Consider the following 18,482-nt stretch of genomic DNA (forward strand, 5'->3'; position numbering starts at 1 on the left):
AAATATGCATTTTCTTTAAAACAATTAATTTCTTTGTCTGTCACCTGAACAAAATGGCTCGCAGCAATTTTGAAAAAATGCCCAGGTGATGTTCGCGTAATAATCAAAGTGCATGCAACCAATCAGCGCAGAGAATTTTCAATAATCACCTATGTATATTATACTAAAAAACAATTGTTTGACATCATGAACCATGCCACATCCAACACAGAAAAAACCATAGACCAATTGATTTTTATTAATTACTTCATAACAGAAGAGCTGTTTGCCGGATTCTAAGTTCCTTGAATAATACGATACATGTACATGCAGAGAATTTTTAATTTATGGCCTGTCCTGTAGATATTTTATACCAACTTCAATTAAATGGGGTGAGACATTTTTGTGATTCAATGAACGAAATGATATATGAAATGAATCACTGAACTGTGGATATGAAATCAAGTCAAGCTACGATCCTCGCAATTATGTACGCAAAAAATTCAGGACTTCAACGGGGTTTAAACCCGTGACCTCGCGATGCCGGTGCCAACTGAGCTATGAAGCCACTGATGTTGGGAGCTGGTCATTTGTGGGTTATAATTTTCCCGTGATGAATGAATCAACGAATGAAATAACACATGAAATGAATAATATATGAAATGAATCATGTATTGAACTGCGGATATGAAATCAACTGAAGCTACCGGCATCACGAGGTCACGTGTTCAAACCCCGTTGAAGTCCTGAAATTTTCAGTCTTCCCCACGCAATTGCTAAAATTGCGTTCATAACTGCAAGGATCATAGCTTAACTTGATTTCATATCCGCAGTTCAATATAAGATTCATTTCATATATCATTTTGTTCATTGATTCATCATGGAAGAATTTGAACCCACGAATGACCAGCTCCTGGGCAACATCAGTGCTTCTAATAGCTCAGTTGGTTAGAGCATCACACCGGCATTGCGAGGTCAGTCGGGTTCAAACCCTGTCAAAGTCCTGAATTTTCAGGCTTCTCTGCGCAATTGCTAAAATTGCGTTCATCACTGCGAGGTTCATAGCTTAACTTGAAATATAAAATTGTTACAGTGTACTGTATAGAAATACCAAACGAAAAGAAGTAATTACAAAAATTAATTATCCCTACAATATAAAAGTTCCACTACGTAAGGAGGGTGTTAATGAACTCTAGAAATCTTCCATCTGTTTGGTCTGTGGGAAACTTCTTTATCAAGGAGGACTGTTAAAGGAAACAAAATATAAATTTGAAATTAGAGGAATGTGAAGTTAAAGAAATGTACTTGAAGGAAAAAAATATCGACATTGCTAAATTTTATTATTCAGTTGCACGGTCCGAGGACAATTAAGGGTTAATTTCGCACGTATTTTCAAAGTTTTCACAAAATAGCCTGAGTTGCGAAGTGACAAAGGGCAATTATTTGGAAAACATAATCCTCAATTGTACATCGGAGGGCACATTGTGATTTCATGTTTGTGTAGGTAATCGCATGGGGCCGAGTAAAATTAAGGATTAATATCACGCGTGTTTTCAGAAGTTGCTGAAATTGCCCGAGTCGAGGACCCATTGCGATTACTTGTTAATAACATAGATGGCAAAATTTTCTTAACACTGTTGACGCACCCCAAAAACCCGACAGCTAAGCGGAGTTAAAACACTCGTTCGCTCGGAAGCAAAACAACTAACAAACAGACAAGCAAGTCAACTTGTTCTTTGCGTCCAAAACGAGTATAGATGATTGTTATTTCCGTCCACTCGAGAGGAAAATACGAGTTTCATTCCTGAACAATAGTAACAACGATTAAACCAAATGTTAAGCTTCAATTTATTTTATTCACCTGTGTTGTAGAGGTTTTTACCACTTGCAAATACGCATTCGTAAACATAGCAAACGGTTTGTCCAAAGAAATCCACCAAATTTGAGCTACTTGTTCCTCCCGTCAATGGCAAATTGTTCTGTGACCTTTTTTGTTGAGCTGCAAGATGTCGTGGTAAACTGAAAGCCCTTGACGAAAGGAATCATTTTGTTTTTCAACCACACAATCCCGCTACGCCGGGCGCCATGTAAAAAATCTTTTGCCCTTCTTCTTGTCACTCGAAAATTCAAATTCCAGATCATCTTTTAAAGTTAGTTCTTAACCTTTATGCCTTTTTGACGAATGCAGCGCGAATTAAAAGACAAACTTCGATGAACTCGAAGTTGTTTTGCTCAAACAGAAGAAACCAACTGAATGTGGAAGAGGTACGTTCAGCCAATCAGGAGCGAGAATTTTTGGCGCTCGACCAATCGTGAGCGAGTAATTTTGCCCTCTTCTCAAGCAAAATTAAGAAAAAAAATGCCCTCGTCATTGACCAATCAGTATTCAGTAATTTTGCCCTCTATGTTATTAATCACATAAAAGGCAAGCCAGTTCAATACCACAGCAAATGACGAATCAGTTCAATGAACACTTTTAGTCTTAAAATAATTATTACAACAAACAGTTAAAATTCAATTTGAGAAATCGTTGCTGTCAACAGAAATCAGGGTTTTCACTAGAAATTTTAGTAAGTGCCAAATCTGGGGGAATAGACGGAGAAGTGGACAACGTGCCCCAAAGGCCGAAGGCATGAGCTTGTCGGGGGTCCAGGAGAATGTTCCCCTGGGAAAATTTTGAAATTTGGGCCTCTTAGAATGCATTTTCTGCATTCTAGAACACGAATTACGGTATTTAAACAGAACACTAATATTATTCAATTTTGCCTTTTTTTAATTCAGAGAGAGTACATCAGTACTGTAATTTTTTTGAAATTCAGTTGACAGCAAGACATATTTTGGGAAATAGCGTGACATAGCCCCATTAGAACTCCAGCTGTGTGCAATGTATTTTACCTGTCATGACCGAAATGTCGTATTGTCACGCTTCAAATGAAGTTAACAAAGGGCAACTTTTTAAGCCCCATTTACACAAGCAATTTTTATGTGACAATTTTTATTTGCTCGTGTAGACGAGGAAATTTGGCCAATTTTTATGTAACAACTGTAAAGCTGACCTGTTAGCTTTCATGTGACAAATAAAAGTTGTCCAATACGAAAAATTGCTCGTGTACAGGAATCGTCACATAAAATGAGGCACATTCCTGCCTCTCAGTGAGCGCCATTGGAGAACGACCAGGCAACCTCGCCTTATTTCTGCTGTCCAAAGGCATTGCTGACCCACTTTACTGCAAATTGTCAACAATAGGCCTTTTGCAACTAACGATCACATGGTACAAAATCCGCCTCGTTGGAGGGCAAGCTCATTATTATTCCCCCACTGGGACATTAAAACTAAGAGACCTAAACCAGTAACGCTTGACTTGCCTTTGTTTTAATGTCCCAGTGGGGGAATAATGAGCTTGCCCTCCAGCATGGCGGATTTTGTACCATGTGATCGTTAGTTGCAAAAGGCCTATTATTTATTTGTTGTGCTATCTACACGATCAAATATAATTCTCCCATAAAAATTGCACATGTAAACGTATACCAAGTACTGGACTGCTGGACCACTGTCTCAAAAGAGTGTGTTCTCGATCCTCGAATGGACAGTTGGGGGACTCGTGGTGGGTATATACATGAGATCTCTGCCACAGAAATGATCGACGAAATTACTCAGAATTCAGGCGTCTCTTGTTTTTCATAAACAAAACTTTGCCGATCCAAGGCTCGTGTTCTGTGCGAAAGTTTGTCCCGTTATTCATAAAATCTGGGATGATTTCCAAGGAAAAGCAGGCGGCGAGTTCACCGGCCGCCGGCTCTTATTGAAAATCCTGTTCAGAAATAGCGCCTAAAAAGTATTTTATATATGGATAAAGATTCTCTAAACTTGTAACCTCAGTTGCTCTGGCTGGCTGAGCAACTGTTTACCAATCAGGATCAAGTAATCACTCCCTCTTGATCACCAAAAGATCCCTTGTGATTAAGAAGAAATGCCCTCCGTCTCAGCCAATCAGCATTCAGTAATTTTCCCCATATGTGACAAACCCATCAAATGACATTGCCTAGTGACAACTCTTATTAGTGTTACCACTGTAGGTAGCTCATAAGGTCCCAGCTTCTACCTCCAGAAAACCCTTGTATCCATTCCTTTTATGGGAACAATGGTACAGGTGTAGTCCAAAAACAATTTAAGGCCTCCAGGTAAAAGATTTATGTCCTAAGTAACTGAAGCACATGCTTGTTTGGTCACCTACAGTGTAATCGACTGCACTACGCCAGAATATCAGCCCCTGGTTGTTACTCTCTGTATTTTAAGTACCCTTCATTGCCTTAAAACTTGGCACACTGATGAAACATGTACCATTACTTAAAAGTCACCAAGGGCATTTTTTACTTTGAGAGCCTGAAAATGCATCCTTTGATTTGGCAACTAAATAATTTCTCCATACCTTCACTTTATCAAGGTATGTTTGATTGCCATGCCACATGTTATGAAAGTTGATAGTGTCTGGACTCCCTTTGTAGAAGCTCCACATCCACCTCTGTAAACAAAATCCCAGTTGAACAGAACACATCAGTTTCTAAGAATTTCTCAGACTGAATGCAAAAGCAATAACAACTTGAGTCCTTCTTTAAACTCACCAATTCATTAAGAAGATCCTGCGTCAAAAATTGATCTTGATGGGAGGTGGTATTCATCAACATTGGCATTCCCAGTTTGTGACTATCTGATGATGCTTGAACCCAGAAGGCACGAATAGTTGATTCTTTTGAAGGCCGGTAACTATCATAGGGGGCTGTTAAAACATCAGCAAAAAAAACATGGGCAATGAATTAATACAAAACTGTTTATTGTGAACACTCCAAGCTGTGATTTTCATTGCTGTAAAATCAATGATGATGATGATGATGAAATAAAATCTAATGATTTACTAGTCCTGAAACAGTTAACAAGGAAAATTTAATGCTGGGGACACTGCAAAATGAAATCGAAATCGCCTAAGTGTTAACTAAATTTGTCTTTATAAACTTCGCTTTACACAAGTTACATGTGTACACTTTTATCCTTACGTTGGTTTTAGAAGTTTAAGTTGTTAACAGACAAAGATCTATTTATACTTCAATTGGCTATGCCATGGACGAACCAAATCTAACCTGAAAGTAAACTGTCTAGAATCAACCACAATGATCAGTCACATCAGTGCTCTTGTAGCATGCACAGCTGGAAGTTTTGTGGATAAGTGAAAAGAAAAGCCATGACAATGTGACAGGAAGCTGTGAGGAAAATGAGGCTGGTCCCCTCAAAACGGACAAGAAAGCCAACTATGCATGCTAATTTCCATGGAACAAATTTGGCTCCAGCTCGAAGTTTAGATGACAGTGCTAAATATTTAAGAGTGGATTTTCAACAGTGGTTCTTTAATAACAATTCAATAATTATTATTTCAAGCCTTTGCCTCTGCATACTTACACACTATTATGCCAAGACAGGGTCCATAAGGTGCATTGTCCTGCTGCAAGATGCTCTGATATTTTAGCTGGTTTTGAATATCTTGTAATGATGGATCAGGCTGGTATGACGGGTGGCTATGGTACCAACCCACTAGAACAAGCCCTCGCTGGGAAATGGCATTCCGTATCTGGGAAGAAAAAATACACACTTTGTTCAAGTACAAGGTTCACACATGAGTGCTTAAGATGCTAGGTAGATTGTCAAGCACTACTGATCTATTTTTGTCAACACCTCTCTAGTAGTATTCCAGTCAAAACCGCTAAAGCATTCCTCTGATGAGCAGATTAATGCATTCATCATTGCAAATTTGACTTCAGGAAGTGTTTCAATAATCTGGTCGTCGGATGAATGATGCAAAGTTCAAATCAAGCTTCGATTCAGAAGTTGAATTTTGATCAGATTATTGCTCCTTCTGGTGCCAGGCTGGCGTGGGAATTTGGCAGGTGTACCAATTTGCATAATCTGCACAGGTCGTAACAAGCATGATATACCTTTCCTTTTTAAGTTCATTCCTGTGTCCAATCTTTGGAATTCGAAATCATAGTGTCTCAAGTTTGAGGATACTGGTAAGATAATGTTGCTAGAGTGACATGTTCGTTGTTTGACAGATTATACAAATCAGTAAACCTGTGAAATTCTCACGCCAGCCTGGCACTGGAAGCGAGCAATATTCATTCGAGTTTTAAACTGACGCTTGATTTGAATCTTGCATTATTTATCCGACGACCAGAATCGATTATTGAAATGATTACTGAAATCAAATTTGCAATAAAGAACTCTTTAATCTGCTCGTCTGAGGAACACTTGAGCTGTTTGACTGTAAATAAATAAAGCTGAAGTTGTTTAGGGTGTTGCTTTACCAATTTAACTTTTCCACTAGGGAAGTAAATAAGCTACTGGTTTGTCCCCTGCCAGTTGGGATAGTTAAAAATATTACGTATATTGTTATTGTACCTTCTAGCTAGTGTTAACCCATTGACTTACAGGAGTCGTCAGACTTAATAGATTTTACTTGGTCTGATGCCAGGTGATTTTACTCATGATCAGGAGTCAATATTAACCCATTGACTCCTAAAAAACAACCTCTACATCCACTTAAAAACTAATAATTGTTCCCTTCAACCCTTTAATTGATGTCCAAACCAGCCTAAACCAGCCAGACTTAGTATTTTACTCTGTCTCACGCCAGATGATTTTACTCGTCAATGGGGAACCCCTCGGGGCTTAAAGGGTTAATTGGCCCTTAAATTCCTCTAACTGGAATGGTCAATTCAGTCTAGCATTAAATACTTTAATACTAGAACTAATCACACATTTGTTAAGAGAGTTTGGCCACTTTTGTCAACTCTTTGTTTGGTTTTTTGTTGTTCCAAGTCAATGGATAGTAAAGCATCACAGAGGATTATATCCTCTTGATGTTTGGTGAAAGTAAAGTACTGGTACTCATTCCCAGTTCCGCTCATCTTTATCTGGATCTGCATGAGATTGAGGTGAAGTGCTCCAGCTACACATAGCTTGATGTATTTACATGGCAGCCAAAATGCAAACTCAAATGACATAGATAAGATGAGGTATTAATAAAAGTGTAATTGTTTAGAAATTAATGTAATTAAGAGTGTGCAATGTAAATTTGTATAAACATCACAATGTCCCCCACGCCTTTCTACTCTAACATCACTTGTGTCCAGAAATACTGGAAATAACTGTGCCCCCAAAATCTTCTCTTTGACAAAATATGAAAAGTCATGAAACCACTATTAACCCGAAAATCACCTGAATACTAGCACTAACTCTACTGTCAGAAATAACATGTAATAGTTGAAGTCAAAACTTAACAGGACATTGGTTGATGTTTTGCAAAAAGTGGGTGTATTTCATTACGTGCACTTCTGGACAAAAGTGATAGTCAGGGGGTGGGCCTGTTGGACAATTTCCCCTCTGTACCCTCTCCCCACACTTTGCAGGGGTACCTGATATTAGTAGAATTTTTGACAAAATCCATACCTCTTCCTCCACTTTGGGCGCATTTTCTTTGTCAGCAAATCGGCAGCGACACGGAAAAGCCTGCACAATCTTCATGTCTACATTGTACACAAAAGTACGTGGATTATTTCATGTTACATTTTCATTGTTAAAGAGAATTTTATGAGGAATCCCAGTGCTGGAAATAACAGTCGGTCATCGGACATTGTCCGACCAAATTTTGAAAATTTCACATTATGAGCAGACACGATGACTGAACATGTCACCAGCACATCTTGAGTCTTCTTCAAGGTGTTGTAAGTCAATAAATTATGTCCGGTCCAATTTGTCAAATGTCCGATGAAAAGGAAGATTTGAAAGGACACATGTCCTCTGAATAAAGAAAAATTATTTCCAGCACTGAATCCTCATGACTTCTAGGGGTGGCTTGAATGCTACTTCCAAAATCTTGGCACTCGCAAACTTTTCATCCGATCTCGAAATCTCAACAGGATTTGTGAAGAGTCTCAAAGTCTTGTTTATATTGCATGTATTTTGGTGTGAAGTCTTGCTTGTTTTGGTCTCAGCATCTTGGCGAGTCTCGGATTTTACCAATTGTCAGTCACCCCTACTTCTAAAAGCTCAAATTTTAACCCATTGACTCCTAAATGGCCCCTATTGACAAGTAAAATCATCTGGCTTTAGACAGAGTAATAGCCTCACACCTAGGAGTCACTGGGTTAATGGAGATTTGAATGGTAAAACATCAAATTACAAAAATTAATAATGTCAAGAAAATCTTGATCATGACTTACTTCATGTAACATTATTGTATTTTGAAGTCTTTATGTAAACCTTCGTAATATTGTGTTACTATGTTTACACAGAACTTAATTCACAGAGATTTACATAAAAGTAATAATTTGCCTATTAGATCATCTGCTAGTGAGGTCCTGAATAAACTGAAAAGGAAGACTTTCGCAAGACATAGGGCCGAGCATAGGGCAACTGTTATTTACAAATGTTTAAATAACTTATTTTCACATCGTTTTAATATAGAATTCAATAAATATAAACATGATTATAATACAAGATGTAAAAACAATATCCGTAAGAGTGCACCTAGTAGGAATTGGGGGCATTGGTCTTCGACAAATTTTGCCTCAAATGATTGGAATAAATTACCGGTAGACCTTTCAATCAGACAAAGCCCATCATTAACTAGTTTTAAAAGAGCATTAAGAAATGTAAATAGTCTTTAGTCTAATTCTTATATATTCATATACACCCAGTATTAGTCTGTATTAGTCTAACAGGAAATATGTACACAAGTAAACAAGGAAAAAAAAAGACATTCCAACCCTCTTTAAAAGGGCATGGTATAATGTAAGGGGTCAGGGTGGCCTAGTGGTTATCTATCGGGCCTCCCACCACTGCTAGCCGGGGTTCAACTTTGGCCACTGGCCACGCCTTGCATGTGGGCTGAGTTTCAGTCGATCTCAACCTGACTTGAGGGTTTTTCTCTGGGTACTCCGGTTTTCCTCCCTCATCAAAATCGACGCACAGCTAATAAACATCTAGCTGTGGTGCTGTGCTCTGACATCAACATGGACTATATAGCGGCAGCCAGAGGTGCCTTTGTATGCTTTCAGCCTGATATCGTGAGCTGCGCCCTTCGGAATTCGGTCCTCGACTGCAAGTATAGGTTATTAGCACTAGCACTAGCAAGTAATATTTTCATTTTTTTCTGAAATTCTACGACACAGATAAGCACGAAGCAGGCTTACGATCTGTCTGAGAATCAAACTTTCCAGCCAAATATCCAACCACTTCACTACTGGTTAAATGGCAGTGATAGTCCTGCAAATAAAATTCACAGCACACCTTATTATTATATTTTTTCCCCTTGAAATGAAACAAAATTATAAGAGGTTAAACAGATATTGAAAATAACTTAGTAGTCAATCTAAGTAGTCAATTCTTTAATTTTGTTAAGGAGGCTCAAATCAATTTGAACACTTTCAACAAACTGTTCTATTTGGAAGGATTGAATCTACCAAACGTTTTCACTTAATGGTAATGTTATGCTGACATATGAAACACCAATAGATGCTTAAGAAGATGCACTCATCAATGAGAAGTAACAGGCTACCATGGCAACAAAAGAGCCATCTAAAAACAGCCTACATTTTGTCTTTAAATGTATATATCTCGAAAACGAACTTGGTGACCCCAAATTTTTTACTGCTGGAGAGTGATAAGCACGCTAGGATGAAACTTTCTGCACAGTTTAAAAAAATTCTAACACATTCCTGCCAAATTACAGAAACCAGTTTAAGCCACCTTAAAATTATTCAAATAAATATTTTATATTAGTGAGTATAAATATTTTCCCCCACAGGGTTTTGGCCCAGAAGCCAAAACCCGAGGAGGCAACCCAGAAGCCCCCGTGTAAAAAGGGAAAATCTATAAATCAATATATAAATTGATAGAGATTATTGTATAGGGGAAAGTAATCTTCATTTGCTCAACCAAGCGCGGAAGGTGGTATCAGTATTGCTTAAGAGGGCATGGTCTTGGTATTGTTCACCAAGTTTGTGAGGCATTCTGGGTAACTTGAGTAACAAGGCAGAAAGTCACAAGGAGCATGGATATCGCAATTGTAGGTGAGTAATAATATTTACAGTGAGTCCTTCTACTTTGAAAATCAAAGATTACAGTATCTGATAGAAAATCATATTGCCTAGGTCACAAATCGATTTTTTTGGCACAAATCATAAACAGGGGCGACCATTTGTCACACACAAATGAAATCAGAAACAGAGGCGACAGGCTCGGCCAAAAACTGCTAGACGCAACCTCAGAAAGCAAAACATATAGTATCAGTATCAACAATTTCAAACAATCTTCTATCATTTTTACACATAATAATCAGTGATCCAAATATAATAAGCGAGGTTTGTTTCTATTTTATGGCATTTTAAGGTACCATGGAAAGAACCACATGAATATAAAAGATGATGATGAAACGTTGTTGTTGTCATTGAATGTTTCTGTTCCTGTTTTACCATCATATTTTCAAGGCATTTTCCAAAATTATGTAAACTGCTTTTCAATCGATAGCATGTCAAATAAACGGTGATGGAAATTAAAAATACAAATTAATGCTGTTTGTTGTTGCCCATCCTTTCCTTGCATCTTTCACTTTCATTTACCAACCTACCTAATTACATGAAATAATATGAAGGCATCACAATGTGCAGCACACATTAATTGGAAAACACCTGAACTGCCATCCATATTATCTTACGTGGTGAAAACTATTAGGAAGAAGAGAGACCCTGGGGACAAGGTTGATTTATTCTTTATACAATAAGTTAACCTGGCATGAGCCTGCGATCCAATCAAAACCCAGAACCCGGTCAGCGGTCAAATTAAAAGAAAAAAAAAAAAGAAAAAAAACAAACTGCTGACTTCGATGAGCTCTAAACTTGAGCCAGCAATATGGCCATGTGATACTGGTCACACGGTCGTACGGTGACCAAAAACCAAATTTTTTTGCACAGATTGGTTATACCATATTTTCTTACCCATGGTGCTCTGCGTGGGAGCTCGGACCGCTATGACCTACCATAAGCAAAAGACAATTTGTAGAAATATCAATAGAAAATGGCTGCACTTTTCCCAGGCTAAAGAAATTCACCAATTCTACCAGAGTGTGCGGGTCACTGCGAAAAGAAAGTAACAAACATACATGTAAGCTTATGTATGAATAATTGTTCCCAGTCTCAGGTACTGTGGGTATATCGTCTCGAAAAGACCAGTACGCTGCAGGAATATTAAAACCATTATTTTATTTCTATAGAAGAGACCCTCTTGAAAGGAAAAAAAAATGAGAATAATAACCGCATTTACTTGTGTATGAGTCGACTCCCCATTTTTGATGGCAAAAAAAAGCAATTTCTTAATTTCCTTGTTAAATGTTCATGGGATACTAATCTTGTATTCTTCAATTTCTGGAACTGTGGATACACAAAAAAATCAGGGCCTCAAGCCCTTAATACATGTAGCTTTGTGGTTCAGCAGTTGTTGTATATGCAGGCATTTTGTCCTTGAGTTTCAAAAAAGTTCTCAGAAAATCGAACATGTAAACCTGAAACTAACCTGTTTCGTTGTTCAGGGACAAGTATAGGAAATCGTATGAACGCAAGTGCATTTTGTGATTTATTTATGAGTGACGTTTTGAAAGTTCTCAAAATTGCACGAGCAGTATAACGTAGGAGAGTGCAATTTGAGAACTTTCGAAACATCACGAGTGACCATAAATCTCGAAATGCATGAGCAGGTTCATACAACAAAATTACTCAAACGCGCTACTTTGTTTGTGCTCGTATTCTTCCAGTTTTGGGTTTTAATTAGTTTTCTTCCAGTCACCCATGTTTGCCAGACATTCAACCAGGTCTGTGTAGCTTTCAACATGTTTTTGTTTTTCGCATTTTCTTTAAGTTGCTCAACGATGTTTTGGTTTGACAAAGCAAACCGACTGTCAGCCATTTTTTTCCACTTTGGTGTTCAAATTTGGCACTTCCCCAGTGTTTCCATAGCAACTTCCGTATTGCACTCTATAACCTGGACTGCACTCTATAACCTGGATTGCACTCTATAACCTACATGTATTTATGCATTCGCCATTGGCCAATCAGAAAACAAGATATTTTGTTGAGTATATAATAAAGGGCATTAGAGGATAAGCACAACATTACAGAAGCAGGAGTCAATCTTTGAAAATGACTTCAAAAACGATGTGAAATGTGCCAGGTTTAATTGGTCCTTGATTTACAATATCTCACATGAAAAAAAGAAAATAAAAAACTCATAAACCAAACACTATGAAGTTTGCAAAAGAATTTAAATCAGCCAGGTTTGTATAGAGAATAAAAAACAATCATTACCAAAGGGCATTCTCAGGCAACGCGAGTGACGATGCTTGAAAGCAAACATGAGGTATTGTGCCAGGTTACTTAATGAACTTGAACGATCGTGCTTTATTATTTTGAAGAAACAGAAATGCCTTTTTGAGCTTTCCTCCTTTGGTAAACAAAAATTTCCAGAGTCTATTTCATATTTTGTGCTAGTGAGTACCTTCATCATTTTAGAGTTGGACAATTAACCTTTCTTCATTTCAGCTGGAATTGTCTACATGAATTTTGAAGTCTTTTGTCCACTGTGTTTGTTATGCCCAAGACAATATTATTATGTTAATTTTGAATAAATTATTTAGCTGGAACTTGGCTCTAAATCTTTGACCCGTGTATTATAATTAGTCGAGGGCGATTTTTGGAGCTTCTTTTGAGGCCATAAAAGGTTGACTTATACACGGGTAAATACGGTATTTATCATCATCATCATCATCATCATCATTATTCATTTTCTCAGCACTCATAACCGGTTTGGTCTCTATGCTGCATAACAGGTCCTCAGCATCTTATGTACAGTAAGTACCAGTAACTGTGATTTTCATAATTCTGCGGAATCTCACCTCTGAGTGCTAAGCGCCAAACTGCTTTTTGGCTTCCATCAATCATTGACAAATTTCTGAACATAGCCGAGAAGATCAACTCTGCCTCTGAAAACTGAATTGGAGTTTTTTGTTTAGTTCACAGCTCGGATGCAGTTATGGTATCTTTTGAGGTTTTTGAGTAAAAAAATTTGTACAGACTCCATGGCTTTCCATCAATATCGAGTTTGAATGTACCATGGGAACCAAAGATGCTGATTGATAGGTTATGTCACACACATCAATAATTGATTTCGGCATCTGTGGTTTCGGACAACTCTTCACTTGCTGTTGGAAGTTTGATTGATGGAAGCCAAAACGCAGTTTGGCCATTGGCGCTTCAAGATGAGATTCCGCAGAATTATGAATCAAAATAATTATTGCAGTAATTATTTTTACCATCAACATGTGGTTATATCATTATGTATCTTACAGCTGCTAACCATGAATTTATACTACTTGATTTAATGAACCAGCTCTTTGCAAAGAACAATAATTATTGTCTTAAAATAATAAATTTATTCTTTAAATGTATCTTACAGATAGTACATGTACATTGCTGTGATCAGCTAATTTAGCAGGCTGTATCCTTAAGTATATGGCAGACTAAATTGTCCCTTTTTCTTCCACAAATAACTACTATATATCCTTCGATAGAGAATTTTGATTCCTGACCAAAATTAATTATCATGATGATAATTTTGTTTTTCACCTGTCAGCTGTCAACATTGAGTACTTGATTGACTGTCGGGACCTAACAGCTGGTCGCTTTCTTCCTCCAGAGGCTGGTGGAGATGACAATGGCCTGGATATTTCTGAAACATTAATTTGCGGGGAAACTTAAACGAACATTAAATGATTGTCACGTAAATCATCATCATTAGTTATGATGGTGTGGAAGTGTAGTGATGTCTCTCCAATTTATAAGAAATCTGATGAGACAAATAAAGTGAATTATCGTCCTGTGTCAGTTTTAACTGCACTGTCTAAGGTGTACAAGAGAGTCATGTTTAATCAGTTATACGGTCCACTTTGCATTCTTGCTGTACAGCACTACTGAAAATGGTAGAAGATTGGAGATTAAGTCTTAATAATAGAGAGGGCATGGCCGCTGTGGCTGTAGACTTGAGCAAGGCCTTTGAATCTGTTTGCCACTCGCTGTTGCTTGCCAAATGCAAGTTGAAAGCTTATGGGCTATCCAATGGGGCCATTTCCCTGATGAGTTCTTATCTCCGTGGAAGGAAGCAGAGAGTCAATTAGCTTGATAATGTGTATTCCTAGTGGAGATCAGTCAACACAGGACCCCCACAAGGGTCTCTGCTTGATCCGCTATTATTTAATGTTTATATGAACGATCTTAATTACTTTGTAAAAGACACTTCTCTTAGACCATATGCAGATGACACGACCGCATATGCTTCTGATGCATCTCCTCTAGTCCTTGAATACTTAATTAATGCTGACTTGCAGATTGTATCGAATTGGTTTCAACAGAATTATTTACGTGTAAATGTTAGTAAGACCCAGGCTATGGCCGTTGGTCCTTCATTGTACATTGTATAGTTATAGCTTTCATCTAGTTAATGCCAATGATGAAACAACAGATAGTCTAAAGATCCTGGGAGTAATCATTGATAGCAAGCTGTCCTTCAAGCAACACATATCAGAGCAGTTGAAAAAGTATTGCGGGATTGCGGTAAAGCATCTGCTTTGCGCAAGGTACGCAAGTTCATCCCTCAGACTACTATGATAAGGTTATAATTATAAGGCGTACATATTGCCACATTTAGAGTACTGTAGCCCTTTATTGCTAGGAATCTCTGATGGGCTGAATAACAAGCTAGAAGATACAAATTATTTTATACTAAGAACTATTTTAGGCTTGTCAATAGCAATGGAATATAGCTACATGTATCCTTTAAATATAGGACATTTACTGTAAGTTACATTACAGGCAAGAAGACGCTTTCGAAGCCCTAGTGCTTTTGTATAAATGTATGAGTGGGTAGGACCCTAGTTATCTTTAAGTTAGTGAACGATTCAACGTTTTGAATGTCAACTATGATCTACGTGGTGGTGGCTCTCGATTAAGTTCCCACCTTTTAATTTAGAGTGCATGCATACCTAAATCATTTTTATATATTTGTGCTAGATTATGGAATGGCATCACAGTCAAGGTGAGGGAGGCAAAAGACCTCCCTAATCTTTCAAGCGCGCCCTACGGGCCAATATGGGCCAATAGATTTTTCCAGCTTTTACATTAAATATTTTTAGCATATTTATATAGATAGATAGTTAATAATTTCTAGAATATTAACTTCTTACTAACCGAGCGCGAGGGCCGTACTGGGGAATATTGGCCCGAGGTCCGTACAAAAACGACCAAGGGCCAATATTCCCCAGTACGGCTCGAGCTAGCTCGGTTAGTAAGTAGTTTATCATTATGGCTTTTTAATTTATACATTTTCCTTTGTTTTTGCAAGCCTGTAATCGGCCCGTGGGCATTACGGGAGAATAATGCCCTACAATTCAGTCACAATTAGCCAATCAGAGCATGCGTTATATCGGCTACAAACACAAGCTATATAATAATATTATAAATAATATATTGATAAATTTATCTTGTTAATAGTTTAGGAATTTTCTTTTGTATTTTTAGTTCATGTACACATTACACTCCGGCTCGTAGGAGTTTGACGTGGTTAAATAAAGTATTATTATTATTAACTATTATAATTATTATTATTATTCAAAATTGATTGAAATGTTTTAAATAAACTTTTATTGGACTTTCACATATCCCAAACTTCTAGGTTGTAAGAGTGACACTAGTACAGATTGTGCTTTACAGTGTATTGCCAGATAATTTTACCAGTCAATGTGGGTCAGTTTAGTGGTGAAGGGGTTGACAACATCTATGTCCATTCAAAAACTAGCTCTGTCCTCTTTAACCATTAGGGGTGATGAATGGTAAAATCCGAGACTCGCCGAGACCCTTGTTTGCGAATCTGAGACCTATAACCAATACCAAAACATGCAATACTTCACACCGAAATAAAATGCAACGTACACGAGACTTCAAGACTCTTCGCAAAGGCTGTCGAGATTTTGAGATTGGATGAAAAGTTTGTGAGTGCCAAGATTTCGGAGGTACCATTCACCACCCCTACCATCTCCCTCCTAAGAGTGACACTTATAGATCTTACTTCGTCTAACACCAGATGCTCTTAACTCCCCAATGGGGACCAGTTTGTTAAGTACCGACAGCCGACGAAAATCGTTGGCTCAGAAGTGGGAGACCCTGGCTATACAATGTACCTTTCCAGACGAGGCCTGTGATTTGAGAAAGCAATACTGTAGATGATACAACAGCAATACTTCACCTAGCCCTGATAACAAAAGAAGCTACAGGTCATAGGGACCAATGAAAATTATAGCAGCTGTCTGGACTAGGTACACGATTACTCAGGGAAGTTGACGGGCGGTTATAAGATCTAAAAGATCTTCTTGTTCCATCTTGTTTATATTATACAATATGGGGAAAGTGTCCTAAAACTCGGCTGGTACGGAAGGATTTGAAGTAAAGAGCAAGACTGAAAGATTCACTGTAGTTTGCCCATGTTGTCGTGGTCATTTCAAGTACTAGTTTTGACAAGTACAGGAGAGATAAATTATTGTTCAAAAATGCATGCCACACATGCAGCACGATTATTTTCAATTGGTTCTTTTACATGTAATCAATAATATTACTGCTTTTTGGCATCGTCATTGCTGTAGCCATCGTCGCTTCTTAAACTTCCTAATGACAAGAGTCTATTTATAATTTATTACTCTTCTTGAACCGGCTCCCGATGTCATATTTTAATATTATATTTTAATGGGGACATACATAGTTTTTCAGTGAGTGATTAACCCATAATTTGCCTCCCATGGGTTTCCCATTGACGAGTAAAATAGTCTGGCGTTAGACAGAGTAAAAAACAAAGTCTGGCCGGTTTAGGCCGGTTTGGACGTGAGTGATTAATTTTGTCCACTCAAAAACTGTCCCCGTACCCTTTAAAGCCCTTTCCCTTCTAAGAATGACACTAAATGATTTTATTTTATTTAATCACTCATCAAACGGGGAACCCCTAAGAAGGGAAAGGTTAAATCGTTGCAGAATTTAAAGAAAAGTTGCATAAGCTTCCTACCTACTGGACTTCTCAGTGAGCCCGAAGACTTGGAAGATGAAGGAGTTACAGAAGTTGGAGAAAATGGCAAGGAGGATTTTTGTGGCAATTGTGCTTGTGGTGGGGGGTGAATGTATCCAATGTTAGGCTTCCGTCTGTCAAATGAAAGAACACCAACTGACTCGGTTGTTTCTCACTCTTATTTGCAACCTTTAACTGTGAATTTTTTACTCTGAGATAAAATTAAAAAATCCTTCTTTGAGATTTTAACATAGAAGAGGTGAATATGTAAGGAGAGTCTAAAATTAATGGAAATTGTAGTCTGACAAGTTCTAAAAAATTACCATACTCAATTGTCATGCAGTTTTCAGTGTTTAACACCAAACCTTAATGAGCAATGTACAGTTAAAATTAAGGGTCTAGATTCCAATCTTCTTTAAACCCCAAGGAAAGCAACTAAACTTGTTATAAGAAGCAGATCGAAAGTTCCACACCTGTTCTGGGGCAATTCATATACAGTGTAAAAAAAATAAAAAAAAAAATACATTTAGTATACAGTAAAGTCACTCACTTTCAAGTTGTGTAAAGGTTGATTATAAGAGTGTACTCCTAACACCATCTGGAGTATTAATAATATCATTAACCCATTGACAACTATAGGAGCAAGACTTAAATAGATTTTACTCGTCAATGGAGGGCACTTCAGGAGTCAATGGGTTAATACACTGTAAATTAATAATCATTATGTACATGAGCAAGTCATTTAATTTTGATGTGACAACAGCTGCAACATTTTTAAGAAACAAAGAAAATTGAACACTCGTGAATCAACATGTTTTTCATGTCTAAAGCTGTATGAATAGAATCTTGTCAATGACTCATTAGACTTGTCTAAGAGGAGAAAAGAATTTCTTACCCGCGACCAGATGAATGTGGAACTTTAACTGGCCGTTTGACTTCTGCTGGCAAAGAACTACTGCTGCCCGTTGTGCTTGACCCAGAAATCTTTTGTCCTGTGCTGTTTGGAGACCTCATTGGCTGCGACGTTGAAGGAGGAGGTGAGTGAAAACTGCTTGAAAATGCTGACGACGATGGTGATGCCAACGAAACATCTTGTGTGTCTCCATGGCTGGAAGATGTCTTCCTAGGCGGGGATTTGTGTAATGAGAGGGGCATTGGCTGTGATACAGAAGGGGATATATTGGCCTCTCTTTTGGATGCTGGTGGAGTCTCCTGGCTTGAAGATACCTATAAACATACCACATTATTATTTTGTTTAATTATTATGCATGAAATTGACCAGTATATTATAGAGTGTTTT

At 37.8% G+C, this 18,482-nt stretch overlaps 1 protein-coding gene across 1 annotated transcript in view; it reads right to left on the bottom strand.

Moving 5' to 3' along the window:
• Positions 1-1,060: 1,060 nt before the first annotated feature.
• Positions 1,061-18,482, bottom strand: part of LOC138023094 (MPN domain-containing protein-like) — a 17,967-nt gene continuing 545 nt past the window's right edge. The window contains exons 3-12 of the mRNA XM_068870125.1: positions 18,078-18,409; positions 17,183-17,316; positions 13,705-13,807; positions 11,067-11,163; positions 9,223-9,295; positions 7,478-7,554; positions 5,432-5,600; positions 4,603-4,757; positions 4,410-4,502; positions 1,061-1,223 (exon numbers count right to left, since the gene is read on the bottom strand). Of these exons, the coding sequence (XP_068726226.1) occupies positions 1,146-1,223; positions 4,410-4,502; positions 4,603-4,757; positions 5,432-5,600; positions 7,478-7,554; positions 9,223-9,295; positions 11,067-11,163; positions 13,705-13,807; positions 17,183-17,316; positions 18,078-18,409 (1,311 nt within the window). The 3' untranslated portion in view covers positions 1,061-1,145. The remainder of the gene's footprint in view (positions 1,224-4,409; positions 4,503-4,602; positions 4,758-5,431; positions 5,601-7,477; positions 7,555-9,222; positions 9,296-11,066; positions 11,164-13,704; positions 13,808-17,182; positions 17,317-18,077; positions 18,410-18,482) is intronic.

Source organism: Montipora capricornis, chromosome 11 (genome assembly GCF_036669925.1).
Source record: "Montipora capricornis isolate CH-2021 chromosome 11, ASM3666992v2, whole genome shotgun sequence".
NCBI lineage: Eukaryota > Metazoa > Cnidaria > Anthozoa > Scleractinia > Acroporidae > Montipora > Montipora capricornis.